The sequence below is a fragment of the Rhinolophus hipposideros genome (genome assembly GCF_964194185.1).
Source record: "Rhinolophus hipposideros genome assembly, chromosome: 26".
Classification (NCBI taxonomy): Eukaryota; Metazoa; Chordata; class Mammalia; order Chiroptera; family Rhinolophidae; genus Rhinolophus; species Rhinolophus hipposideros.
The window spans coordinates 13,170,245-13,197,470 of NC_138072.1; the positions used below are offsets into that span (position 1 = coordinate 13,170,245).

At 43.6% G+C, this 27,226-nt stretch overlaps 2 protein-coding genes across 4 annotated transcripts in view; one reads left to right on the top strand and one right to left on the bottom strand.

Moving 5' to 3' along the window:
* Positions 1-1,326, bottom strand: part of WDR26 (WD repeat domain 26) — a 37,983-nt gene extending 36,657 nt beyond the window's left edge. For 2 of the 3 annotated variants that reach the window (XR_013992654.1, XM_081039090.1), the window contains exon 1: positions 282-1,326. Coding sequence is in view for 2 of the 3 variants with exons in the window: in XM_081039090.1 (XP_080895216.1) it covers positions 282-694 (413 nt within the window). In the remaining variant the exon portion in view is untranslated. The remainder of the gene's footprint in view (positions 1-281) is intronic. The other variant, XM_081039091.1, reaches the window with a different exon arrangement.
* Positions 699-16,420, top strand: LOC308493199 (uncharacterized protein). The gene is made up of 7 exons (XM_081039092.1): positions 699-1,393; positions 2,087-2,207; positions 2,575-2,595; positions 2,750-2,878; positions 3,417-3,495; positions 14,612-14,735; positions 16,142-16,420. The coding sequence occupies exons 1-7, from the start codon at positions 1,327-1,329 to the stop codon at positions 16,324-16,326; spliced, it is 726 nt and encodes a 241-aa protein (XP_080895218.1). The 5' UTR covers positions 699-1,326; the 3' UTR covers positions 16,327-16,420.
* Positions 16,421-27,226: the final 10,806 nt, after the last annotated feature.

Sequence of the window (27,226 nt, forward strand, 5' to 3'; positions counted from 1 at the left end):
ACAGACAATTAAGCTCCGAAGGTGCGTGGGGAGGGGGAGACCTTTTGGTTTCTGCCACCCCGGGTCCTCTCCTAATTCGCAGACCGGTTGCTTTCCCCTCATTTCCCCGCGGGCCAGCCCCTCCTGCTGGGTCGGCCGGTGTGAGCTGCGTCCTCCTGCGTCCCGGGCCCTGCGTGCCCAGCACTGATTCTCCGATCCAGCTCTGGGCCCCCCCGCCCCCCACCCCCGGTGGCCTCCGTCCTTCGGTCTGTCCACACCAGCTGCCCGGAAAGGATACTTACTTGAGCCCTAAGCCATTCAAGTGCTGTCCTATGAGCCTAATGACGTCCTCATCCGACTGGGAGAGCCGCTTCTTCTTCTTGAGGCTGCTGCCCAGTTCTGGGGTGGCCGAGGAAGAGGCGGCGGCGGCGGGGGCCGCGGCGGCGGCGGCGGGGGCCGAGGCGGCGGCCCCGCCGGGGACCCCGTTATTGACATTCAGGCTGTTGCTATTGTTGCTGGCGGCGGAGGGGGCGGCAGGCAGGAGCCCGTTGGCGTGGGCCAGGTCCCCCGCGGACGACGACGACGACGGGGACGACTCCCCGTTCTGGGCCGACAGGCAGGCGAGTTCCTGGGTCTGTCCCTGGCCCCCGCCGCCCCCTCCTCCTCCGCCGCCGCCGCCGCCGCCTCCTCCTCCTCCTGCCCCGTTGGCCTGCATGATGCTGCCGCCGAGCAGGCTGTGGCCGCTACTTCGGTGGGGGGCGGCGGCGGAAGGGGCAGCAGCCGGGGGGAGTCCCACCACTACCACCACGGAGGAGGAGGAGGAGGACGACGACGACGAGGACGAGGACGACGAGGACGGAGGGGAGAGGCCTGCTCTGCCTGCCGAAGCCCCGGGCTCTCCTGCTCCCTCCGCCGCCGAGGCTCGGGGTTTCTTCCGCGGGGGCGGGGAGGCTCCGCCGGTGTCCGAGTCGGAGGAGGAGGAAGCGGAGGCCAGAGTTTCCTCGCCGAGAGAGGCCGTGGTGGGAAGCCGGGGGGGCGAGGCGGGGAGGGGAGGCGGGGGTCGGGGTGCGGGGCCGGTGGGGGTCAGGGTCGGGGGCGGAGGAGGGAGAGGAGGAGGGGGAGAAGGAGGATCCGGGCCCTTTCCCCCCCCCCTCCCGGAGGCAGCTCGGGGTGCGCGGCCCGGGGGTCGCGGCGGGGCGGCTGCGGGGCGCGGGGCCCGCCGCTGGGCTGAGCCCCGGCTGTGGCGACGGCGGCGGCGGGCGGCAGCGGAGGCAGCTGCCGCCTCTGTCCTCGGGTCCGCTCCGCTCCGCTCCCTGGTGTGTTGATTCTTCCCCCAGCTGCTGCCTAATGGAGTCCAGGCGCTCGCGTCACAGGAAATGCCTATACTGCCCTCCTCACTCACTTCCGGTGGCAGGTATGGAACCTATAGGGGGCCTGTCACCCGGCACGTGCGCGGGGGGCAGGCCGGGCTGTGAGGGGCGAGAGGCCCGCGGGCCGGCGGGGGCCGACCGGGACCCCGACCCGACCCGAGCCGACGCGACCCGGCGCCCGGGCCCGGCCTCTCCCCGGCGCCCTGGCGGGGCTGCCTCCGTCAGGAGTAAGTTTGTCACCGCCCTCAGAGTCCGGGCGTGCACAGGACGGCCGCGGCCGCGTGCGCGCGCGTGTGTGCGTGTGTACACTTGTGTGACCTAGAAATGTCAGGCGTGCGGAGCTCCTGCGGGGTCTCCACTGCGGGCTCGAGGTGGGGGTCGGGCAGGGGGCGGGGGTGCGCCACGCGAAGTTCGAGGCACTGGGTGCGGTAGGCCCTGGGGCTCACTTCATGGCAACCAGGACTCCACCTCCTCGGTTTCGTGTGGAAAAACTCGAATTTCCACAGCCAGGTGCCACCCGCGGTGTTGGGCCCGGGGCCACCCCGGCGGGTCTGAGATGACGAGCAGAGAGGAGAATCTGTGCTCCACCCGGGGAAGGTGACATAACCTACAAGAGCCACATCTGAGGGGACGAGAAGTCACAGGAAGACAGTGGGTGCGGAGAGGAGGGGAGGGACCTCGCTGAGAGGCTTCCACTCTGGTTTAGCGCGGGCCCGGCACCTCCTTCTCGCTTCCAGCTGCCTCCGGAGTCCCGGCCCAGGTTGGGCAGCACGGACGACCTCAGGCAGTTGCCTCCCAAACATGCATCCTCAGGAGAAGGCAGACTCCACCTGGGATCCCGGCTGCACTTCTTTTAAGGTGAAACGTGAGGCTTCTGAGTCACCTTGACTTACCTGCATGTCGAACTGGGCCGAAGCTTGACCCCTGGTGCATGGTCAACATTCCCCCTAACAGTTACTTCCATGGATGCGGTTGGTAGTCGAGACACCGGAGACGCACAGACGTTTTCTCAGACATTTAAAAAAATCTTTCTCTGAAGTAGTTTCCCTGTGGAAAAAAAAAAACATAGACTGAAGTAATCCTTCTTATATCCCTGAAATGTACAGCATTTATTAATAACTCAGTAACTTTGAGGCCCTGGGAGACGTTTATTTTTATTTTATTTATTTATTTATTTATTTATTTATTTATTTATTTATTTATTTATTTATGTGGGTTTTTCCAGGACTCACCTGCTCCGAGTCAGGTAGCTGTTCCAATCTAGTTGTGGAGGGCGCAGCTCGCAATGGCCCCTGTGGGGATGGAACCACCCTCTAACCAACTAAGCTAACCGGCCGCCCCGAGACAGTCCCATTTACATTTAAAAATAGTAATAAAAAATGATGCTTGTGAGACCTTAGTGTACATCTGAGCTCCGTGGACCCTCAAACCGGAAGAAGGGAGAGGAGGACCAATGCAGGGTCTTCCAGAGAGTTAGCTTTGCGGTTCTCATCTCTGAAGAGGCTTCTGGACGGCAGTGTAATCGGAAGGTGACTCCCATTCGATGTTTTTATTCACCTGAGACAGACCTGAGTCCCAGCTAACGTCCCTAGGGCCTCTGTCACTGTATCCCACAGAGCCTGGATTACTAGAGAGTCAACACCTTCAGGTATCCCTGTTTGTATGTGAACTTGACACAACCTTATTGTTAAAAATTAGGGTTCTTCAAATTGTTTACCATTGTTAAAATTATTGTTTATACACAATGTAATTTTGGCAGCATTGCTCATAATAATCTATTTGGCCTACAGCAGCACTGAGACAAGCTCCTGAATAAAAATCTGTGGCTTACCTCAAGGAAACAGTCCTTTAGTGGTAGCTACAGAGAAGGCTCATGCTTCGTTAACAAAACTAAGAGGATGAAAGGAGAAAGACACTGGGCCCTATTGCTGTCTAAACTGAACATGGAGAGCCCAGCTTTCCTAGTTTTGATGTGACCGAGACTGCTCTTACTAGAATTCTGAATGTGTGAAGTCCAAGTGCACTCTGATCACACCCGCCCACCTTCTCTTACCTTTCTGATTCCAGTCAGTGTCTCAAGACGCAGCTCATTCCGGACGGACCTCCTCAGGGGAGCCTTTCACGACTCCAGCCTCCTAGCCTCGCTGTGAGTATCATTGCTGTAGGCCTCCAATTTTGAAGGCTGCTTGTAATGTCCTTTAACTGGCTAAGACCCCTTCTTCAAGTCATCAGAGAGGACCCTAAATGACAGATGATCAATCATCAGTACTATCCAAGGCAGTGTCTTAATTGTGAAAATTAGGAGCCACTAGATTTAAAAAAGTTGAGAGAGTATGTGTGTTCATAATAAAACATATAACCACATTTTCACAGACGTCTTTGTAAAACTAAGAGAGACTGCTATTCTTCTGTCAAGATTTAAGTGTGGTATCTCAACCTGATACTTAACAACATCAATATTATTCAATGCATTAAATTTCTATTAGGAAGAGGTAGTTTTCGGGATCCCAGGTATTCCTGGAGAGGGATATATTTATATTTACGTCTCTAGCTTCATTCTTAGCTTTCCTTTGGGGTTCTAACATTAGCAAGCTGGACCTGTTGGGTTTGAGAATTCAGGAAAGAGCACGGTTCTTGAAGTGAGGATACTCAGTTAGCTGTTGACCTTGGGCAAGTCATTTAACTTGGATGCCCCACAGTCATTTCATCTTTCAAGTGGGATAATGACACCAGCCTACCTGCCTCGTAGATTAGAATTGATGTGTGGGTCAAATGAGATAACAAGTACTTGGAAGAATACTAAGTTGAAAGGTTTCAAAATAGAATTTAAATTCTTCACCATTTCACAAAGGATTTGAGGCAACTAAGTGCAAAGATATAAGATGGTTTTGTTATTATTAATATTTCTGAGTTGTAGATTCTCGTCTTTTTTTTTTTTTTTACCCCAACTCTGCCACTGAACTGTGTGTTCCTGTGCACCTCTGGGCAGACAACTCTGAATGTCATGCTTTGTATTGGTCTCCCGTGAACGGGGAGTTTCCAACACCTGTGTAATGGAATGAAGGGCATAGTCATCAGGCACTTTTACCTGCTGTTCCACGCATGTCTCTCCAGTGCTTGCTTATTTCCCCCTTCTACAAACATTCCATTCCATGAGCATTCAGTTCACTCCTGAAAGTGGGGTAGGAGAGGCCACAGGTAGATGGAAGTGCAAACGGGACTCCTGCCTTGCTACAGGAGCCTTCGCAGTCAGAACTGAACAGGTAGTGGTATTCAGCTCCTCTCAGCTGGAAATGGTCCTTTTCTCAGCATCTCAAGCTGTTCCTTGGACCCGTGTGGGGTCAGTCACAGTGTCTCAGGAAATTTTCTGAAGGAACTGAAATAAACCAAGGAAATTAGATTCTTCTTTTCTCGCCACACAGCTGAGATAGACTGCTTGGGATAGCCTGTACTTGTTGCACTGAATTTGGTGGTAGGTCACACTAAAAAAAACAAAACAAAACAAAAAACAAAACGCATGTAACCCTAAGCTACGTGTGCAAAGATATTCACTAAAGCACTGTGCAAGAGCAAACAATGTGGTAATCACCATGTACTGATTTGGTAATAGGATCAAGATATGTTATTAAATAAAAAATGCGTGTCACAAAACAGTGTGCATAATATTCATTTTGGTAAACAAATTAGTATATGTTCATCCTTTTTTTTTCCTGGTAAGATAGAAACCCACACACAGTGGTTTACCTTTGGGTGGAAGGCCTGGGGAGGTGAGGACGGAGTTTCTTATTTTTTCCATTTGAGCCTTTCCGTCAGTGTTTGCATTTTCTAACAAACTACATAAAGGACTTTTTAAAGTGTCGATGGGTTATTTGAATTTTGCTTTTTTGTATGAATAAATGTTATGTTTTTAAAGCACACTTGTCTTTAAAAATACATGCAGAAACTATAACTATATTCATGAAAACTTAATCATAATAGAAAACATGCCAGATAAAGCAGTGATGTGCATATTTAATTGACATTAAATATATTTGTTTTTTAAAACTCTGCTGCTTTCCATTACATGCACCTCCTGTGTTCTCAGACAGTGAACTCTGCACATACACACCCCCATCTCTCATTTGGTTAAATTCATCTGGGGAATAAAGGGCAAAAGACACTCCTATTTATTAACTTTGAAAAGTAGATCAATAATTAATAGCCCCTGGAGTCCCTGCATAGCAGACAACAGGCCCTTTGGGCAGTCTTCCTTTTTCTCCGTTTCATATATGCTATTCATCCTGCTTTGCGATAATCATAAAATAATAATGGTAAAATACAACTATGATTGTTAACAACAAACCAGTTTTAATTATTATGAGAAAATATATATACACAGCCCCTATACGTAGAAGTAATGGTCTAATGGCTAGACTTTTAAAACTTGGAAAGACTATAGTAGGTAATTATTCATAAAGCTTAAAAAACTGTTGAAAGGATTTCTGGACTTTTTTAGATCATTATTTTTATTTTAAAATTGGGCTCTTTACTAAATAATAGTAAATGCACAGGCAAATGTAAAACATAATAGCCTAATTGGGAAAAAAAAAAACCAAAACTTGGTTGAATGAGCGAGCCTGTGAGTGCCAGTCATTAACCATAAAAGAGCAGAACAGTGGCTGTTAGCTTCTTTTTGTGGCTTGCGGAGCCATGCTCGGCTAAATCAGGACTGAAGGAGTTCCAGACCTGCTGTTTTCTTGAATAATGGGGTTTGTGTCTTCACACATAGGAGCAGCCTTTCTATATACATTTCTGAAATAAGGATGTCTGCTTTCCTGCTATCCCACTGACCCCTTATCTCAGAATATCTTTGTCTCTATCCCCAAATTATTGACAAATATTACGGAAATACTGGCTAGAAATAGATGGTAAGGTTTAGCCAACAGAGTTTCAACAACGTTCCTCTTTTCATTTTGTTTCCAAGTTCCACCGTTTCCATTCTTACTCTTTTTTTTCCAGTGATGGCACATATCCATGGCAGGGGTTCTGTAATAATAAAATAGTACTACAAACTGTCACTTACCAGGTATTGTTTTAAGTAGTTTCCATGTAGTGTAGTACTTTAATCTTCTCATCAACCTAATGAGGTATGTGCTATTGTGACCCCCATTTTGCAGGTGCAAAACGAAAGCACAGAAAACTTGAAGTCACATAACTGGTCTGTGGTGGGAGAGCTGTGTGATGTGCACGCTTAATTGACATTATATGTAAGCTACACAACACTACTTTTGGGAGATGCCTGGTATTAGTCTGAAAAGTACCTATTGTTTAAATTCCTAGGGGTCAAAAGACGAAATAGAGCTAGTCCCGTAAATTTATGTTTGAACTTTGCCTTTTTTGTGTTTATGAAACCTTGGTCCCTCACCTTTGAAGCCCTCATCATTTCATCAGCCTAATTACTGTTAGATAAGTGAGCCCATGAGGGACAGTAAAAGGTTTTTCTTCCTCTAGAAGCTTCCACAGGGAGTGCCTGAAAGCTCTTTATCAAAGATACAGTTCATTTCTCCTCGCTGAAATGCAGCATTTTGCCTAAAAGGGATAGCACACTAAGCTAGATGTAACCTGGAGATTACAGGTCACATCTTGAAATGGTGAATGAGGGCCAGAGGAATGAAGGAATTTTGTTTCGCTGTGAACTAGGAAAGCTCAGACTTGGAAGGTTTCCTGGGAGACATATGAAGTCAGGAGGCCTGAGCCAGATTATTTTTGCAACCTCTTGTATCTGTCTAACGAGGGTTTCTAAATTGTGTAAGTCTACATTAATCTAAGATTCTGGAATAAGAAAGAGGCAGACTTGATTTATGGAGGAATTTATACTTGATTTCACCAGTAGCAGTTCCAGCCAGGTCAGTGGCAAAAGAAGCCAAAGATAGCTAACTGAGATGCTGCTAGATAGCATAAGCTTCATGTCTAGGGACAAGACCAGAAGGTTCAGTGCAGGGAGGCCCCAGGAGCTTCTGGGGAATCTACTCTTTCAGGGAGGGCAAACAAATTGCTTGAGACCTCACGCTGGCATATACCCCAAAGAATACAGGGAAATGATTGCTCTGCCATATCCAGGTCCCTAGGCCAGTTTTTTATTTTTTTATTTTTATTTTTTTTAACTACCCTGAGAGGAGGCACACTTTGTCTCCTGTGCTGGTCAGTGTGCAGATGTGGGGTAGGTTCTCTGTTTCAGATACTCGGCTTGATAATGGATGGAGGAATGGCCAAGATGACTTCTTGAGGTCCCTGTAGCCTGAGGGTTCAATGTTATGGTTTCCATCATCACTACATATTATCACTTGATTAGGTTGGGGAGGGGTAGAAGACAGGAGTCAAAAGTAGCCAAAATATATAAACCTGGGATTTGCTATAGCTTTAAAAAAGGTTTTATTATGGAAGATCTTAAACATACACAAAGATAGAACAGTACAGCGCTTCCCGTGTGCCCACCATCCAGCTACCATAGCCATCAACTCATCTATTCTTGTTTTATCTACCCTCCCACTTCTGATTATTTTTAAGCAAATCCAAGGTATTATTTTATTTATAATACATGTTTTTATGCCTCAGTATGTAGCTCTAAGGGATAATAACTCGTTTTGAAAACATTGTTACAATATCATCATGGTACCTAAACTAATAATCCCTTAATTATCATCAAATACACAGTTTATGTTCCAATTCCCCCAACTGTTTCATAAATTCTTTTTTTTTTAAAGATTTTATTGGGGAAGGGGAACAGGACTTTATTGGGGAACAATGTGTACTTCCAGGCCTTTTTTCCAAGTTAAGTTGTCCTTTCAGTGCTAGTTGTGGAGGGTGCAGCTCACCTCCATGTCCAGTTGCCATTTCTAGTTGCAGGGGGCACAGCCCACCATCCCTTGCGGGAGTTAAACAGGGAACCTTGTGGTTGAGAGCCCGTACTCCAACTAACTGAGCCATCTGATGGGAGCTCAGTGGCAGCTCAGCTCAAGGTGCCCTGTTCAATCTTAGTTGCAGGGGGCGGAGCCTACCATCCCTTGCGGGACTCTGAAGAGTTGAACTGGCAACCTTGTGGTTGAGAGCCCACTGGCCCATGTGGGAATTGAACCGGCAGCCTTCGAAGTAGAAGCATGGAGCTCTAACCTCCTGAGCCACCAGGCCAGCCCTCATAAATTCTTTTTAACAGTTGGCTTCTGTGAAGCAAATCCAAACAAGATCCACACATTGCCTTTGGTTGATGTATTTCTAAAGTCTCTCTCTTTCTTTTTTTTAGAACATACTTTTGTGAAGTATAGTATATAGAGAGGAGTGGAGAAATCCTTAAGTGTACAACTCAGTGAATTTTTCCCTGTGAAACTACCACCTATGTTATGAAATCGAACATTACCAGTAGTACCTTATTGTAGTTTTAATTTGTGTTTCTCTGATGACTAATGATGTCGAGCCCTTTTAAAATGTATTTTTGGGGGCCATTTGGATTTTTTTTATGAAGTGCCTTTTCAAGTCTTTTGCTTTGAAAGTTGTGTTTCCTTTTTCTTATTGGTTTGTGGAATTCTGTATATATTCTGGATACCAGGCCTGTATTGGATATATGTATGGCAAATTTCTTCTCCCACGGTGTGGTGTCTTGATGAGCAGAAGTTCTTAATGAAATCCAATTCATCAATTGTTCCCTTTATGGTTTGTGCTGTTCGTGTCCTACTTTAGAAGTCATTCCCTGTCCTCACGGGCACGAAGATATTCTCCTTAGTTATCCTCTGGAAGTTTCAATGTTTTGTCTTTCCAATTTATGTCTACACCCCTTCTAGCACTTAGTTTTGTGACTGGTATGAGATAGCGGCTAAGGGTCATTGGTTTTTCCACATGGGTATCCAGGTGGTCAGCACCATTTTGAAAAGACAATCCTTTTTTCTCTGCCTTGCAGTGGTATCATTTGCATAAATTAGAGGTCTGTACATGTGTGGATCTCTTTCTAAACTCTCTTGTTCTATTGGTCTGTTTGTGTATCTTATTTTTCAGTTGATAAAACTTTGTATGAATACCATACTGACTTAGTTGCTGTAATTTTTTATTTTGCCATCTACTAGTGTAAATCTTTCAACTCTGTTTTTCTTCTTCAAGATTGTCTTGGCTATTCCTGGCCTTTTGCATGTCATAGAAGAAAACAGAATCATCTTTTCAATTTCCACAACAACATGCTGAGATTTTGACTGAGATTGAATAAAATCTGTAGCTCAATTTGGGGAGAACAAATAGCTTTATAATATTGAATCTTTGTGTCTAGGAATATGGCATATTTTTCTATATAGGTCTTTGATTTTTCTTAGTAATGTTTCTTGATTTTCTAGGTAAATCTTGCATATCTTTTATTAGATTTATTCCTAGGTATTGGGTGGTTTTGATGCTAATGTAAATGGTGTCATGTTTAAAATTTTATTTTCTTCTCCCTGTCCTAATGTTAAGACAATTGATAGGTACTTCATCATCAAAGATAAATTAAAAGTTCTTATCAGAACTTTTCTTTGGTCTTTAGCATGTTTTTACAGTTTATACTTGCTTTTCACTTACAAGTCATTGAACATTACAGCTGATCTTTCATTCTTTTAAAGGATCAGATTTAAACTCTCCCTTTGGACCACCAGAGGTTTTCCCAGCGCCAGCAGGGGCAGTGGTAGTAGGAATCATAGCTTACATTTATTGAGTGCTTGCTGTGTGCTACGTACTATTTTAAGTGCTTTATAAATATTAACTTACTTAATCATCACAACTACCCCATGAGGTGGGTTAGATCATATTCTTATTTTGCAAGAGTGGAAACTAAGGCACAGAGAGGCTATATAACTTGCCCCAGGTCGCACAGCCTACAAATGGTACAGCCAGGATTCAAACCCAAGCTGGTAGGCACCAGAGCCCATGCTTTTAACATTATATAGTCTCTTAGGTGGCAACAGCAGATGGGGGCTAGAGTAGGAGAATATATAAACTGGGGAATCTCTGCAGGGCGGCTGGCCCATAACCAACTGTGTACTTGCTTTTCTGCACCTGTGGGATACCCCCTGAGGATTGTGCGAAATACCTTGGGTTCAGGGTGGAGGCTGCATTAGAGGGGGCTGGGGTACAATTAGCAGTTAAGGTCACGAGAAGTGAAACATAGGTAAGGTAATCATAATTTGATCTTTCTTTCAGTTTTACAGGCTGAAGAAACTTGAAAGTGATCTGTTTTTCAGTTTTTCTCACCTTAAAATTTCCTTGGAGTAAGTGGAATCATGACTTCTGGTCTGTTCTTTCTCTGAGGTGACAGGCACATCTATATTTAGACCAATAGTCATGCTTCTGTGGTGATGGATCAGTGTGTGCCTCCAAAAATGGCTTTGCATTGAAATAAGAACATGTGTATGCTTATGAACAGAGGCATCATCCACATTGCAGACCTGATGCATGTACATCAGAGGGATGCCGATACAAATTGACTTAGTGAGCAGATAAATTAACATTTGCACCAGGACCGTCGATAACCACTTGGGCAAGTGTCCATGAGTTCATGTAAGCCAGCAGACTCAGATCCAGACACATCGCAAGCAAAGTGAATTTAGGGCGTCACAGGCCTAAAGCATGAGAACCATTCACTTTTTTAAATTATTTATTTTTTAAACTTTTACTTATTTAAGTGTGTTTTTCCAGGACCCATCAGCTCCAAGTCAAGCAGTCGTTTCAATCCAGCTGTGGAGGGTGCAGCTCACAGTGGCCCATGTGGGGATCGAACCGGCAACCTTGAGAACGATTAATTTTGATAACCAACCAGAACCTGGAATTTTCTTTAACCTTACATTTTGAGTGTCACTAAGCTCTATTGACTATCCTTTTAATAGCTTTCTAATCTGTCTTTTCTTTATTCATCACCACTAATAGTTGGGATCCTTGACATTTTTCACCTGTACTGGGCAACAGCCTCCTGAAAACTTTGTTCTTTTCTCTAATTAGTTTCCTTCACTGCCATGAACATCATCTTTATCAAGCCTAAAGCCATCATGTAACTTTCTTACTTAAAATCATCTCAATGGCTCCCTTTGCTTAGAGGATTCAAATCTAACATCCAGAGCCTGGTCTGCGAGGTTCCTTTTTAAGAACTGGTGTGTGTCACTTTCAAGTCCCAATCTCCCTTATTCCTTCGCCTGTGGCACCAATCCCAGGAACCTCCTCAGGCTCCTGGACCCAGGGTCTGCTCTCAGACTTGGTACCTTTGTTGTGATGCTTCTCAACAAGGTGTTTTCCTGGCTACCCCTCTTCGCACCTTTGCTTTTTGGGCCAACTCTTAACTGTCCTTAGAAAGTGTCCGCATATTCCTTTTGGCTAGAAGGCTTGGTACACTTCTGTAAGCATTTCTCCTACCATATTGTACCATAGAAATGTGGGTCTTCCTTGGTAGACTGCGGAGTCCTTGAAGGAGGGTCTCATTCCTTATTATTTTCCCAGTGCACCCTAGGCCCCTCACAGATGTTTGCTGGATGGGTTCTTCCATTCATCCAACCATCCATCCATTCTTTCGACTCATATTTATTGAGCGTTTGGTATATTCAAGGCAGAAATACACAGTGAACAAGACACAAAATCCTTATTTCCACAGTGAGGGACGACAGGCAATAAAGAAAGAAATAAACAGGAAATATATCAGGTTGAAGTGCTAGGCAGAGAATTAAAGTAGGGTCATGGGTAAATACTTTTACTGCATGGCCAGAGAGGGCCTCTCTGAGGGGCGCCCTGGAGGCTGAGATCTGAATGAATGGCCCTTTAGATGATCAGGGTAAAGAGCATTCCAGGCAAAAGGAAGAGATGACAAAGACCTTATGGCAAGAATAAACTGATTTAGAATAAACACTAGTTACCTAAAGCCAGGGCACAGTGAAGAGAATGTCTCTTAAGAGATACAGAACCAAAGAGATAGATCACAGCTGGTTTTGGATTCAAAGGTAATTCATTCTTCAAAACATACTGGATACTTCCGGCAGCTGCTAATGACCAAATAAAAAGGCCCTGTTGTTCACAAGTGATGCACAAAAGTGCTTAGGAATGTAGGTGCTGAATACCCCTCCCCACTTCACTTGAAGCCAAGCTATCTGTCAGGATGGCCTGTGTGAAGAAGCTGCCAGCTTTTAATTCACTTGGCTTTCAGTTCTTCGGGCCTTCAGCTTGCCCAAGCCACACAGTTAATATAAGCACAAGAATGTGAACACTTCTGTTTGCTCCAAAGGGTGCCTATTTTTAACCTTTGCAGTGGGGAAAAAGCCCTTAATTTACCCATCCTTCATTATTTTCCAGCTTAGTATTTTTTTCGTCCCTTCCTGTGCCCCCTGGAAAAAAGGACGAAAAAAAGGTGCCGTATCTGAAATCCTGGGTGCTTCCTTGCAGGGGGAGCCTTGTGCTCCTGTTCACACGTGGGCCATGGCCGGGTTTATGTAATGAGCTGGTCTGAGTACAGTTGGCTCACGCAGAAGGCCACGGTGTGGCAACCACAGATCTCACTGCAGGGAGACTGGCCGTGAACTCGCAAAGCAGGAGTCGTGGCTCAGGGTGGCCTGTTGCTCAGCTTTGTTTTGGGACTCAGACTGTTCCCTTAAAACCCTGGGTTTGATTCAAAAGACCCAAGAGAGTTCTGTTTCGTAGAGAGGGGCTCCCTGCCCCAGTCAGGATATACTGGAGATACACAATTTTTATTTTCCCCAATGGGTGTGTAGCTATTACAGAGGAAATCTGGCCTGATAAAAGTGTCCACATTCTTGTAGTTTTATCAACCAAGTGGCTTGGCCACACCAAGGCCATGTCTAGACGGCATAATAGACCCCGCAGGAGGCGCAGTGATCTATCTTTTGCGTTCTTTTCAATGTTTCTGGTTATTCTTATGGGAATTGACCATCGAGAAAACCTATTTGACTATGCTGTAGCATAATTTAGGACTGAAAGGAATTTTAGACGTCCAAACTTTTCAGGCAAGGTAACTGAGGTCTAGGACGGTTAAGTGTCGTGCCCGGGGACACAGTGGCTTGGTGTCAGAGCTAGGTCCGGCAGTCTTAAGTTCCCGACTTCCAGTGTAGATCTTCTGTTCCCAGTCGTACTGCCTTCAGTTGCTGTAGGGAGGTAGCAAAGTGGCAACCTGAGGACTGTTGTTTTTTTTTTTTTTTAAGAGTCCATATATAAAAATTGGGAAATTATAAGAATCTGGATTTCTGGTTTCTCCAGAAAGATTTGAGTTCACACTTGTGCAAGATTAATTGCTGGCATTAACAGTGGCTTGTACCTTTATTCTGGTTATGCGTTTTCCAATTCACCACAGTCTCCACTACTCCCTATTGCCTCCCAAATGTGAGGTTGACTGTCAGCCTGCCATTTATGGTCCAACTTGTGCTGTTGTATTTCTGATAGAATTACGAGGAAAGTGAGCTCTTTCTTATACCCATGTCTCTATTAAAAGTGGGCCATATTTCAAGAGGAATGGCTATTTTAAAAAACAAAGTGCTTCAGGGCCAAAAGAATACAGCTCAAAATGATATTAGGAAACAAATCTATTTGGCACCTGCAAGGCATTGAAAATTGTAACTCTTTTGCAAAACTCTAATACCATAATCAGAACAACTTTGGATATGTCTCTTTACTGTGAGCTTGCATTATGTCGTTGATAAATTTTGAAAGGAGATTTTCACAGCATGGAGCTGAGAAGATAAGTGGAACAATGACCAGAAAGTAAACCCTTCTCTCCATTCGCGCCACAGCAGAGATATTATAAGTGAGACCCATTTGTTTAGACACTAAGTCAGATTGTCAAGAAGACTGTGCGTTAAGAGCTCTTTGTGTTGACTTTAGGCTTCAATCTGGTAATCATGGCAGCAGAGCGATTGGGGCAATCAGAACAGAGGGTTCCTCTGCCAGTTGCTGAACTAACCGTGGAATTGCTTACAGGAAATGCATTATATTATTCTGAGACACACATTGCAAATAAACAGTACCCAAAATGTACCACACTCACGGTTCCTTGAATAACCATTTACAGACTCATTTGTACCTTTGAATCTTTTTGCTCATCTCTGCTTCAACTTGTCCAATTAATATTTCGAATATTTCAGCTCCACTAATATTTCTTTGGCAAAGCCAGGAGGCTCTGCAAAGGTTAAAAACGATTCGGCTATGTTGTGTTGAACATAATTGAAGTGTCATGAACCATCTACAGAGCAGGAGAACCAGTTCTCTCATTTCTATTGCTTTAGTCTGTTTACTTTCTTGGTGCCTGTCCACTGAAGCTTGGGCCGGGAGACCTGGTGAGGAATGTTTCCTCTGGAGTTTCAACAGGCACAGCTATTTGTCACTGCCTCAGAAGCTGCTTGGCTACAGGTAAGGAAGGCTGCTTTATGGGAGGGATAATTATGGTCAGTGACCTCTGAACTTTTAGCGTGGCCTTACTCTGGGACCAAACTCATGTCTGATTCAGGAAGTCATCTGTTTTTGTGTGTCCACATCGATGATTTTTTTTCTTGTTTTATAGAAGGGAAAACAGCCTTGGGTACTGGTGAGGAGACATGATTCTGAATCAGGCTGAGTGCAGGGCTTGAAGGTGGAGTCTCTAGAAGTAGGATTCAGTAGAGGGAGGAGTCATGGTCATTAGGATACCAGACACATGGCAAAACCAAACATAACCACCCACCTCCTCTCTGACTCACCTACCCAAAACATGATTAAACTAGAGGGGGCGGGTGGCAACCAGGTATTAGATACAGGAGAGGTGGGGTGCTGAGTCCTTCTCCTTCCCAGCCTGCAACCCCATTGGTCGCTCCTTTTCCAGAGGACCTAGAGGCCTAGGGATCTGAAGATACACCCTGACCAGAAGTCTCTCTTGGGCTTGGGAAACCCTTGTCATCTGAGTAGCCTAATAAAGTAGAACTTGTGATGGATAGCAAGACTTCTCAGGGGTTTGGGGGGTGCTCTGACTTATTCGGAACCTAGTGGGCTCAGGATTTTACAGGAGACACCAAACAGTGACTTCAGTGCCCAGAGGGAGGCCATCATTAACCTGGGCTTCAAAAGTAGCTCGCAGCTATGGGAGGACTTAGTATTTAGATACAGAGACACCAGGATAAACCAGAGCAGATTAGGGCGGAGCAAGAGGGCCCTTACCCTTGGCTCAATCTGACCTTCCCCAGGGAGAGCATTCCCTTCGAAACAATGGTTAGCATTATTAGAGATTCTCCATGTTTCGTACCTCTTATGTCATATGTAATAGGATAATGGAAAAAAAATCTCAATTGCCATACCAGTGTTGGCCACATCAAAGCGACAGTTATTATACCCGTCATGGTAAATTAGTGTAGATCCCAATATAAACATTGTTTTATCCCTTTTTAGTTTTAAATGAAGCATTTGGCTTGTATATTATGTTTGAAACATCAAACGTAATACACGGTCATATTTGAATATGAATACTACCTGTGTTTTAATAACTGGCATTTTTCCTATGTGTATAGTTCCACAGGTGTATCATTTTAAATTATGTATATAGCATTTAAGGTGTATAGTGACTTAAGTAATTACTGTTGCTTCGTGTGGCCTGTGTAGGATATACCAGGTTAGCAGATGAGGTCATTCGAATCACATAAAAAGATTGCCTTAATCTGCCTGTCAGAATTCATGGAAATTGTGAGACTCGAGTAGTATTTAAATATCAGTAACTTTGTCCATGGAATGTTGAAATCTTTTCTTACCTCCTCCCCTCCCCTCGCACCACCTCCTACCCGCTTTTACAGGCTTGGCATCGTTCTGCATAGTAAAGTTCCACCCCGGAAAAGCCCCAGTATGTAGTAGGTCTGAACCCTGTCTGAAACCTTCCCTGGACCCACGGCCAGAACTGGGATGTGGTCCGGGAACAGCCCAGACAAGTGCCAAGTGGGACTTGGGGCAAGGATTTTCCTTTCTTTTTGACTCTCTGTAGCTGTGCCCTCCCAGGGAAGAGGTTTGCTCATTCTGGAGCCAAGGTCATTGTCCCTTCCTTGCACAAGTAAGTCTGTGTCGTAACTGCCTTCACATCCCCCTTCCTGCCGGGACACATGCTGGTGATCCAAGAGGACACAGGCTGAGGCTTGGATCACAGTTGATGATCCAAGAAGACACGGGGCGTCTCCTGGCGTCCTCTGCGGTGTGTGGGCTTCAGGAGAGCTGGGTGTGTGGGGCCGGCAAGGCTGCCTGTGCTTAGCCCCTGGAGGAAGAGCAGTGTAACTACCCCTGGGGGACAGCCTGAAAGTTGTGATGTCAGATGCCCCACCCCCTGCTCTCATGGAGGGGGAATGTTTTCTAGGTCAGCAGCTCTAATCAACAGCCAGGTCAGGCCTGGTAAAGGAAGTACATGGGAGGAACTCAAAGTGGAAGCGAACGACAGACTAGGAAGTTAAGGGTTAATTAGGAAGGGCTCCTCATACAGAACTGGATTGTCCTTTCAAAACCGAGGATGGCCATATCTGAACCCTCTTCTTGCATATGTCCTCCTCTCGTGTTCATCCCTCCTTCTGGTCTGACTGAGGAGAGGAGACATGGCCCTGGCTTCCAAAAGTAGCTCGCAGCCATGGGAGGAATGACTGCCCAGCCATTTTTACATTTTCCATGTGAAATTTACCAGAGCTTGCAGAGCTTCTCTAAAGATCAAAGGGTACCCAACTGAATAGGAATCTATGATAGGAGAATTTAATGTTTTTTTCACAGCTCCCTTTACCCCCTCCCCCCAACTCTAAGTGGACAAAATATTGGGCCAAAGGTCCACATAATCCTGTTTAGGGAGGCATCTCGCCATCTCATTTCCACCCAGGCACTTTTCCCTTCTTGTAACTTTCCAGTGGTAATTTGGGGAATACTATTGATAACTCTGACACCTGGTGGTCACTTTCAAAACTGCACTCTGGGAGAATTGAACATCCACTTTGTCATTTTCAGTTGCTTTAGTTTTTCGACTTCCAATTTCAACGTAAATAAGATGTGCTTTGTATATCAGTTATCGTTATTAAATGAATTATTTATAAGTAAAATTCTTGCAAATGCATTCGAAAGAGTACACTTGGACAGAAAATTTCTCTAAAGATATACCAGAAACTGTATGGTGTGATACTTAGGGAGTGCGGCTAGGTGTGGGGGTGAAGGGGACGTATTTGACTTTATACTCTTTCGTTCTGTCTGAGCCTATTTTAAGCAAGAAGAATGTGTTACTTGAATCACTGCAGCTGAAGTCGCCCACCGAGGTAGGAGGCCCACAAGTCTAGGATTTTCCTCTTGAGAGCTCCTGCCCCTCCTGGTTTTGTGTCCAGAGAACTCTAGTGCTTCCCCGTGTTTGGAGGGACTGCAGGACGCTGGACTCACTTTAGTCTTGTTCGCTGACGGTGGCGCAGTCGCCAGCAGCTGAGTAGAATCGGGTCCTGAGAGCAGTGTGACTGAAGCCGGGGAAAATTCCCAGCTTCCTTGGTGGTCCCGGTAGTGAGGGCAGGAGCAGTATGCCTGTTGGGGGGCTGCCCACTTCCCCAAGTCATGTTCAGTGGAGGGTCTCCAGTTGGAGAGCCAGCCACTGGTGCGAGGCCGCCAAGAGCCAAGTTTCACACGGCCTGGCCTGGCAAGGCCACTCGGTGCGAGGCAAATGCTCCCTCAGTGTAACATCAGAGAGCAGGGCTGGGGGCGGATGTGGCCTGCGGTGGGCCAGTAGGACAGCCAGGTATGGTGAAAGCAACCCCTTGCTGACTACCTTCTCTATGCTTCTTACTGTCTGATAGCAACATTTTTTTCCACTATTGAACAGACCTCCCACTGCTTTCCCATGACCCCCAGTGATAACATACCTACTTTTATGGATTCGTGGAGTGTAACCACTCTTCCAGTATGTGCTCAGGAACAGCAAACACTCCTCTTGCTTGACTGTGCCCAGTCACCCACTCACCACTGGTGGCCCGGAAACCCTGGGCAGCTGGGCGGCCTCACAGGAAGATGGAAGGCGTTTAAGGGCAGCGTCCCAGTGGAGTCTCCCGGTGCCGGATTTGGTCCACGGGGAGGGGAGGCCCTGCCTGCACTCCTAATGCAGCCCTTGAAGGGTGGAATGTGGACATGGGAGGGGAGCTGTCTCACAGCAGCTCTTCAAGAAAAGCAAATCTTAGCACCACACTCAATTATTGGTCCTTATACCCAGAGGACATGTTTCAGCTCCGGTGATCAGCTCTCTTAGGGAGGGTCCTCGAGGGTGCAAGACAGCACGAGTGCTATCCCAGGACTGGTGCCAGTGTTCTCCATCTTTCTGACTCCCAATGGCCGGGCACCTGACCTGCTGACCAACTGTCTCTCTGGGTAGCACCAGTTTTACCTGTCATGGCAGTAAGGGTACCTCCCTTTGCCTCGCCCTCTTCCTCACTCCTACTGCTCAGATCAAAGATCCATGCAGACCTGTCATGTGCCCTTGAGGATGAAGCCACATGCTTGAGACAGAAGAAGGCTGAGATGCTGATGACTTCACAGAGCTGCCAGCGCAGTTCCTGACCACTTACCCCCGGTCTTCAGTAAACAGAGAAAGTCAACGCATGTGTGGAAACGGCTGGGTTTTCTATTACCCACAGCCAAACCTAACTGTAAGCCATCCAGCGACCCTCGGCCGTTTCCAGGTGTTTTCCTGTTCTCATGTGTTCTGTGGCACAGGGGCAGAGAGCTCTCACGTAAGGACAGAAGTAACACAGCTTGAACCTCTGGTGGGACCTTCCTTCTGGTAGGACTCTGTGCACGCAGTAAAGTAGATCTGTTTGTGCTATCTTCTTAGAATCGCTGACTTCTAAATCTCAGGGTGAGGGTGGGGTGGAGCTGGAGATTCATAAGCACCTATTAGTGTTTCTTGGCTTTTGTTTAAATGTGGGGACAGGGGTGATGAGGGACAATAAAGACACATGATGGATATTGGTCTGTAGTTTCTTTTTTCTTTTTTCTTTTTATAAGGTTTTTGGCTTGGTGTCAGAGAAGCGCTTCCCTGTATGGGAGAAAAGGGAAAGAGTTTCATACAATCCAATAAGCAATGGTACAGTGTCTTCACTTGAAAAGGATTGAGAATCACTGGTTACAAGTCATAATTGAATGAAAGAACAACTGTAACAGCTACACTTGACCATTTTGTGCCAAGGGCAGCAAACAGCCACATCAACTAGGACAAAATAAATAACTGCGGATATCTGATAGGTGCTTCAGTAGACTGACTCCCTGAAGCATCAGTATAGATATATTTTGATATATATATATATATTTTTTTTTAGCATATTCTATTAATATTTTTTAACTTTGTTCTTTTTTAACTTTGATACAGTTAAGTTCATTGGAAACAGCTCTCTGTTACAAACCTACCTTTTTCCCATGAGCATCTTCCGTAGTCACTTAGCTCCTCCATATAGAGACAGTCTGGTGTGTCTTCTAGGATGCTGGCTTTTCTTGGTCATTCAGAATCTCTTACTTTTTGTAAAAACACTCTCAGGTTTTAACAAGAGGATCTTTCTCTTTCTTCCCTGAGTTTTATCTTCTTGAAATCCCAGAAACTCCTTCATAATTCATTTATTGTATCAGAATCTCACCCCAGGCAGACTGCCATTTGTCTTTTTCTTTCTCTTTCCCCCTTTCTTTCTTTTAAAACTTTAATTATGGAAAATGTTAAGCCTGGAAAAATAGAGAGAGAGAGTGGGATATTGAATTCCCGTGTACCCCTCCACAATCGTCGACTTGTGAAACTGCATTTTTCTAATGTTTCTGATTTGCAAAGGTTAGGGATTTATTTTGAAGTGACATCAGAAATCGTGTGTTAGGGGATTCACACCCTTTTTGTCTTGTGTGTGTGTGTGTGTGTGTGTGTGTGTGTGTGTGTGTGTGTTGGAATCTTGGTTTATTATCCAGGTTAGGGTGCATACAACCTGAAAACTTGAGTCTCCTGTGATTTCCAGGGGACACCCCACGTACCTCACATACTCTCGCTTTGTGTTTTATGCACAGGCCTTAAGTGCAGCCTGTAACTTTTACTCTGTGCTTCGGTTACAGTCTCTAGTTGATTTAGGCCGTATCTCATCTTTCATCTAGACTGACACTCCTTCAGTGCAGTTCCTAAGCTCTCTTCTTTTTTTCCTGAGTACGTACACACCTTGAGTGTTCTTTATAGATCAGCTATGCTTCATGAATAAAAGCAAGCTGGCATAAATGCAGTGAGAGGCATCTGATAGAATCCTGGCATCCTACTAGTTGGTGAGACTTTTTCAAAGTTGCTAAACCTCTCTGAGGTTCAGTATCACCATCCGTAAATTGAATAACACCCACCTTCAGGATGATTGTTAGGATTAGAAATAATGCAGCTAGAGTGCTTATTACAGTGCCTGGTGCATAGTGGTAACTCAATAAATGACAGCTATTATGGTTATGACAGATGCAGCGCTGCTGTGAAATGGATATCAAAGCGTATTATCCCCAACTGACTGACTAAATGGGCACCAGAGAGACGAAAATACTGACTAAAGTCACTTGAAGCGCCAATGACACATCCATAACCAAACTCATAAATGCCACTTCCCGGACTCAGAGGCTCCTACAAACATTCTAAAATCTAATTTCTGCCTATATCTTAATGGAGGAATTCTATTTTATAACAGAAACAAGACATTTCCAGCAGCTTATTTCAAGGGGATTTACTAAGTTTATGGTTTATGATGATAGGAATCTAGTTGGGGCTTTGTGCCTTAAAACCGTGTCCCCACATCCACAGTAACACTTGAAACGAGTATATCAGACCAGTGCGTCTCTGTTGGGATGGTTTGCTGAGTTTATCTGTGGACAGGCTTGTTCTCAGAGTCACTAACTGTTAGTGAATACTTTGTAAAACAGACTGAGGGAAGTGCTTCAAGTTTTCACACAGAGAAAGGAATGTTAGGAGTCTGTCTGTCTGTCTCTGTGTGTGTGTACATGTGTCTGTGTCTCTGTGTCTCTTTCTGCCTCTCTCTCTCTCTCTCTCTCTCTCTCTCTCTCTCTCTCTCTCTCTCTCTCTCACACACACACACACACGCACACACACACACACAATCTTTTTGACCTTATATTCTCTAGGTTTCGGAGAGGTATGCACACCTCTATGTATTCTTCCCAAAGTGGAGAAATGGTCCTTTTCAGCTGTTTCCCCCCATATTTTACTGAAGTATCAAAATATGTCATGGTTAATCATCAGCAGGTATCTAATCTGCCTAAAAGCTAAAGGCAACTTCAAACCAAAAGAGTGAAAATTGTATAGAAAAGGCTCCCCTTTTGTTCGAAATGAACAGTTAGGGGAGAAAAGGATTGTTTGAAAGGGCTTTAAAAAAGATATACCTGTAACCATGGCCTACTGATATGAGATTCCTTCTCCTTCTGCATTCACAATGTTACATTCTCCTTTTAGCAGGGATGGTTATAAGCAAGTGAAATCAAATCACGATGAATTGCCTTGCAAAGGATGAAAAACAGAGGCCATGAAACCCATTCCTTCCTCAAAAAGAAACTGTGGAGCTCTTATCTTTTTCAAATTCTCGTTTCTTCCTTAATCACAGTGGCTGTAACTAAAACATCTTTCTGTCTCTAGCACCTTTCATTGCGCTTTACACACAGTAGGCACTCAGTAAATAATTATTGTGGATGCTGAATGTATAAATATGTATTATTTGAGGATCTACTATGCAGCCTAACATTGTTAGTTGCTGTGTAGACTATACTAAAGAAAAGTTATAACTGACTCGGAATTCCTTGCTTTCATTGTGCTTGCAGTCTAGAGAGGGACATAGCAATTTTGAGAAATGTTTGGCCATAAATTATTGCCATAAATATTTTGTCTGCTTCATTTTATTCTCTTCTCCTTTTGGGACTCCAATTGTACACATGTTAAATCTTTTGATAATGTCCCACAGGTTCTTGAGGTTTTTAAATTTTCTTTTTTAATTTATTAGTTTCAAGTGTACAAGGTAATACTTAGACGTTCATCATTTGTATCCCTCACACTGTGAATAAACCTTCCCCCTAAATTTTTAAATGGTTTTTTCCTCTGCTCTTCAGATTAGATAATTCATCTATTAATCAGTCTACAAGTTCACTGACTGTTTCTTCTGTCATCTTCATTCTGTGATTTTTAACATTTCAGATATGTATTTTTCAGTTCTAGAATTTCTATTTAGTTCTTTTTCATAATTTCTAGTTACCTGCTGATAGTTTCTATTTTTTCATTAATTACAAGCATAGTTTCATTTATGACTTGAGCTTAGTTAAAATAATTGTTTGATAACCTTGTCTGCTAATTCCAATATATCAATCATTTCAGGGTTGATCTTCATTGATTTGATTTTTTTTCTCGAGTGTAGATGATGTCTTCCTGTTTCTTTGAATGTTCAATAATTTTGAACTCTATCCTGGACATTGCAAATGATGTGTTGTAAAGATTTTTAATTCAGTTATGTTTCCCTGAAGAGTATATATTTTTTAATAGTAGGCAGAATTCAAACTGTAAACCTTGTCTTCCCTGCTGTGAATGGTACCTCACATTTCTTTTAGTCTTAGTTGGACCGCTTCAAGTCTGCTTCACAAGTACGTGGTTCTGGCATCAGCCATAGATTTGGGCAGAATTTATACACACCGTTTTGACCTCCTCCTTTCTGGCTGTCTACTTTGTAGGATTTCCCCCTTTGCTTCCGAGCAGGTGTGTTTCCCTCAAACTCTGTCCTCTGATTTTTCAAGCCAGTAAGACTTTGGGTTTTCTTTCTGACTTTTAGCTGCCTTGCATAGTGCAATTTGAAGCCTTCCCTCAGGATAAATGCCATAAAAAATGGGAAATTCACCCAGTGCTTTTTCTTTCATTCAAACGTTGACCCTTTACCAGTATCTACCATTTTTTGGTTGCTCTTCCATGTCTCCAGAGTTATTTTTAGATGTTGCCCAGAGTTTATTGTTGTCATCTGTGAGAAGGTCCACGTGGCCATGACAGGAACAGAAACTAAATAGGTACATCGGACCAAAAAATAGAGACAAATAAGCAAATGACTGTCAAAGAAAAACTCAGAGAAAAAAACACTTAGAAAAGATTTATAGAGAGGTTTGCAAGGGAGTCTAGGCATTAGAAAGATAGGCTTATTGAATAAAAAATGCAATAGGTATTTAAAGGAAAAAAATGACCAAATCTCTGAATTTACCATCAATTTGTTTATGAAGCAAAGCAGTAATTTTCTTGCATGATTTTAATAGTTATAAACATAGAGTCATATCTTCAGACATCAACACTGCAAATATTAGGGACAGAGACGTTTTTGTTAGGGAGTCAGTAACCTACAGGAAAGGCTCAAGGTTTTCATATTTGGGGGACTAGAATTAAACAGAATGATCCTGGGTTTCTTGTGTGTTTGTTTGTTTTCTAAATCTGTATTCAAAGTGATCACAACCCTAGCACCATCACTGTTCAGGTGGGAGGTACAGCCCATGACGACAGCTTAGCAGGGTGTCCTGTTTTCACAATGTCTCCTGGTTGTCAAGTCCCACTCTAACATGCAGATTTGACCTCATACATTGCCTGGAGATTTTCTGATTCAGTGTAACTCATTTGGTATTTTGTTTTATTTAACCGGTTTTATTTACATAGAGTATAAGAAATGTTAATATACAAAGACATCCTTGTTACCTATTAATGTAACCAGAGCCGTTTTGGTTTAAGAGTTAACTTGTAAATCCTCTGCAGTTGTAATTTACTTTTATGTATCTGAATTATTTTATTGCCTTTTCAGCTGCTGAGGTAAAGAACAAGGACCATCCAGTTTGCTCCTATGAGGTCTGCCTGCAGTAGCCTGTAAGTATAACCTTTCTTGGAGACTCTCAAGTTTGCCAATTTCCTGACCTGCTAGGAAATTCTTTATTACCTGTAAAGGTGATATTCTGTAAGCCATAGAATGGTTCCAGGACATTTATCTGGGAATGGTATGCTGGAACTGGCTCCTACTGGTCAATAAGAGCTGATTGTTAAATTTGCAGGAACTTTGTAAGCTGCTTGTTAAACACAGCCATTACTAGACATTAAACTTTATAACTTACAATTAAATAAATTATATTTAAATTAGTGGTAATAAATACTCAAAACCCATCACTTCCTAATTATTGTATGACGTTTTATTTTTAGGTATGCCCCTGAGGTTATTTATATCTATTATATCTTTGTGGTGGAAATACTATTCAATGGGGTGCCGTTTTGCGTGTCTCTTCCCAACTCCATGTTCAGTGATGTCGTGTTGAAACTGGCTATGCCGGGAGTATTTACACCACAGAAATTGGCAAATGCTACAAGGCAGTGCTGCTTTTTCCTTTGGAGAGCTGGTTGTTTAACACTCACCACACATTGTTTGCAGGCATTTCCCTTTAACGTATAAAGCATAATCCTTCCTTGATCCTAGTAGTAGCTTGTCATACCTAATGGTTTGTGTCTTGCCTATTGTGGCAAATTTTTATCCAGTTTCATCTTATGGGAAAGAGGACGATTTTTATTGAGCCTAAGTTAATAACTACATCATGAAAACTAGAGGAACTTAGTTAAACATTGTGAATAATATTTAACCATTGTTACCATTGTCTTGGGTACTTTGTAGATAAAGTCTGTTAATATATTCTAAAGAATCCCTATTTTTAAATTTTTCTTTCAGTTTCCTAGTTCAAAATACATACTAAGAATTCTCACAAGTCTTTTTTTCCCCTGAATTCTAAGACGGATGTTGGGATAACATACCACTTAAAGAATGTTTTATTCCAGTTTATATAACTATGTCCTGTCAAACTGATGGTTAGAGATAAAGGAGAAAGAAAAGGATATTTCCTCATATACCTGCGCAAAGTAGAACATTAGCCACAGATAAATCAGTTCACAGACTCTCAGGACATGAACTTGTGTTTTGCCGATCGTGGGCTAAGTAAGCAGTGTATGTTCATGAAGTCATCTGTTTTTGTGCTGGGAGTTCTGGAAATCCCAACCAAGTCCTTCGATACCGACCGGACAGGTGTTGGTGGAAATGATGTCAATTCCGACTGGGAAGTCTGCTTCCATGAGCGTGGTCACTGTAACACCAGTAGCGAAGAATACCTGCTGCTGTGTTTATTGCATACTTTTTGAGGTTACTTCCAAAAGTTTTGATTTTATTTTTGAGTTTTTAGCAGAAGCCTTTAGGCAAGTGTCGGGAAAAGCAGACACCATTTGTTGATGGCAACACTGAACGACCTTGGCCATTTTATTATAACGTCCAACAATACCAGAATGGAGGAGAGTGAGCTTGCTAATCAACTTATAAGGACTTAGTCGGTGATTTCCCTGGTGAATGAGGGCCTTGACCGCCAGAGCCTTTAATTCATCCCATAAAGTGTGTTTTATTTTTCACCAGTCGACAAGGGTATTTTAAGCCTGGAAATGAAATCTTTCTTCTTCTTCATTTTTTTTTTAAAGGGATCAATTGGTTGAAAGTTATTTGGTGAGTCTTTGTATATAAATGTGATATGGTGGGTAATGGAAGAGGTTGTCGGGTAGGTGACAGATTTGTGTAACAGATATGCTAGAATTTGCTATTTGCAGAGCATAAGGAAGTATAAAAGCCCTTTTTTGGCCTTTAAAGTTATCCTCAGTAAATCAAAAGGTCAGGGAAACCTACCTGGGGCTCTCAAAGGTGAAAGGTTAGCCTGTGTGTGTGTGTGTGTGTGTGTGTGTGTGTGTGTGTCCGCGCGCGTGCATTTATGTATGTATTTTGGGTAGAGAGAACTGGAGGCTTCTCTGAATGTAGTTTCAGTCTGCCCCAAGGGCTCAAGGAAGGGGTATGATTGTTGTTAGCAAAAATAATGAAAAGTAAACATCTAGGCAGGGGCGGAGAGAAGAGGGATGGTTCTCAGTACAGAACAAAGCACAAAGGTGAGAGAGGTTCCTGTCGTAGCCTGTCCTGTGCACGAAAACTGCTTCAGGAATTGTCTTCAGAGTAGTAGAGTCCTTTTCTACCTTCTCAGTATTTTTCTTTACATCTTAATTTTGATTGACTTTAGGGTTGTTCTAACTGTTAAATTTAAATTTTATTTTAATGTTTTTTAAAACCTTTCGAACACAGATTTGCCCAGTTTAAATGAAGTTTATCATGGAAAGATCCAGATTGGTAGCACCACTGAATAATTGTTCAACTTTTAAAATAAGATTTATCTCAGAATTCTTTTAATTTACATGTTTAGTCTTAAAAACATCATTCCAGAAAGTTTGGAAAGTAGAATGAAAACTAGCCCATATTCCAACTCCCTAATGTAACTATGATCATTTTTGATAAATTTTCTTCCAAAATTTTCTCGCATGTATATCTGTTATTTAAAAATTTTAATTGTAGTGCACATAGAATGTGACTTTTTCCTCTTGACAGTGAGTCATAAGCATGTCTCATTGTTGCCACTAAGACTGTAGCCATAGTTTTGATATTTGCTGAGTGTAGAATTCCTTTAAATAGGAAGCTCCCTTAGTGCTTTTCAAATCTGGTACTGTTTCCAGAAAACAGAATGCACACAGGTTTTCAGGAACACAGCTATTGTGTTAAGTGATATAGAACCACAAAGAGGATGAAAGGAAGTCAGATTATATCCCCTTGGTTAGCAGGGAGGGGTAATGAGGAAACATGGGCTGGAAACCAGTGAATCTGTTTTTTCCCAGGAAACCAATCAACTCCTTATTTAGTTTCTCAACCAGGTGCCCAGATGAGTTGCAAGGTTATCACAAGTGATTTGTTTCCATTATAATAGAAATATTGTAAATTGGGAGATGATTTGCTTTTGTCATGCATTGGAGA

What these genes read in the sequence shown, in the direction of transcription:
- LOC308493199 (XM_081039092.1), top strand. Translation starts at nt 1,327, where the DNA reads ATGGAGTCCAGGCGCTCGCGTCACAGGAAATGCCTATACTGCCCTCCT. An exon ending in TCACTCACTTCCGGTGGCAG is followed by an intron (nt 1,394 to 2,086) that starts GTATGGAACCTA and finishes TCTCGCTTCCAG; the next exon opens with CTGCCTCCGGAGTCCCGGCC. An exon ending in CAGAAGCTGCTTGGCTACAG is followed by an intron (nt 14,736 to 16,141) that starts GTAAGGAAGGCT and finishes CCGCTTTTACAG; the next exon opens with GCTTGGCATCGTTCTGCATA.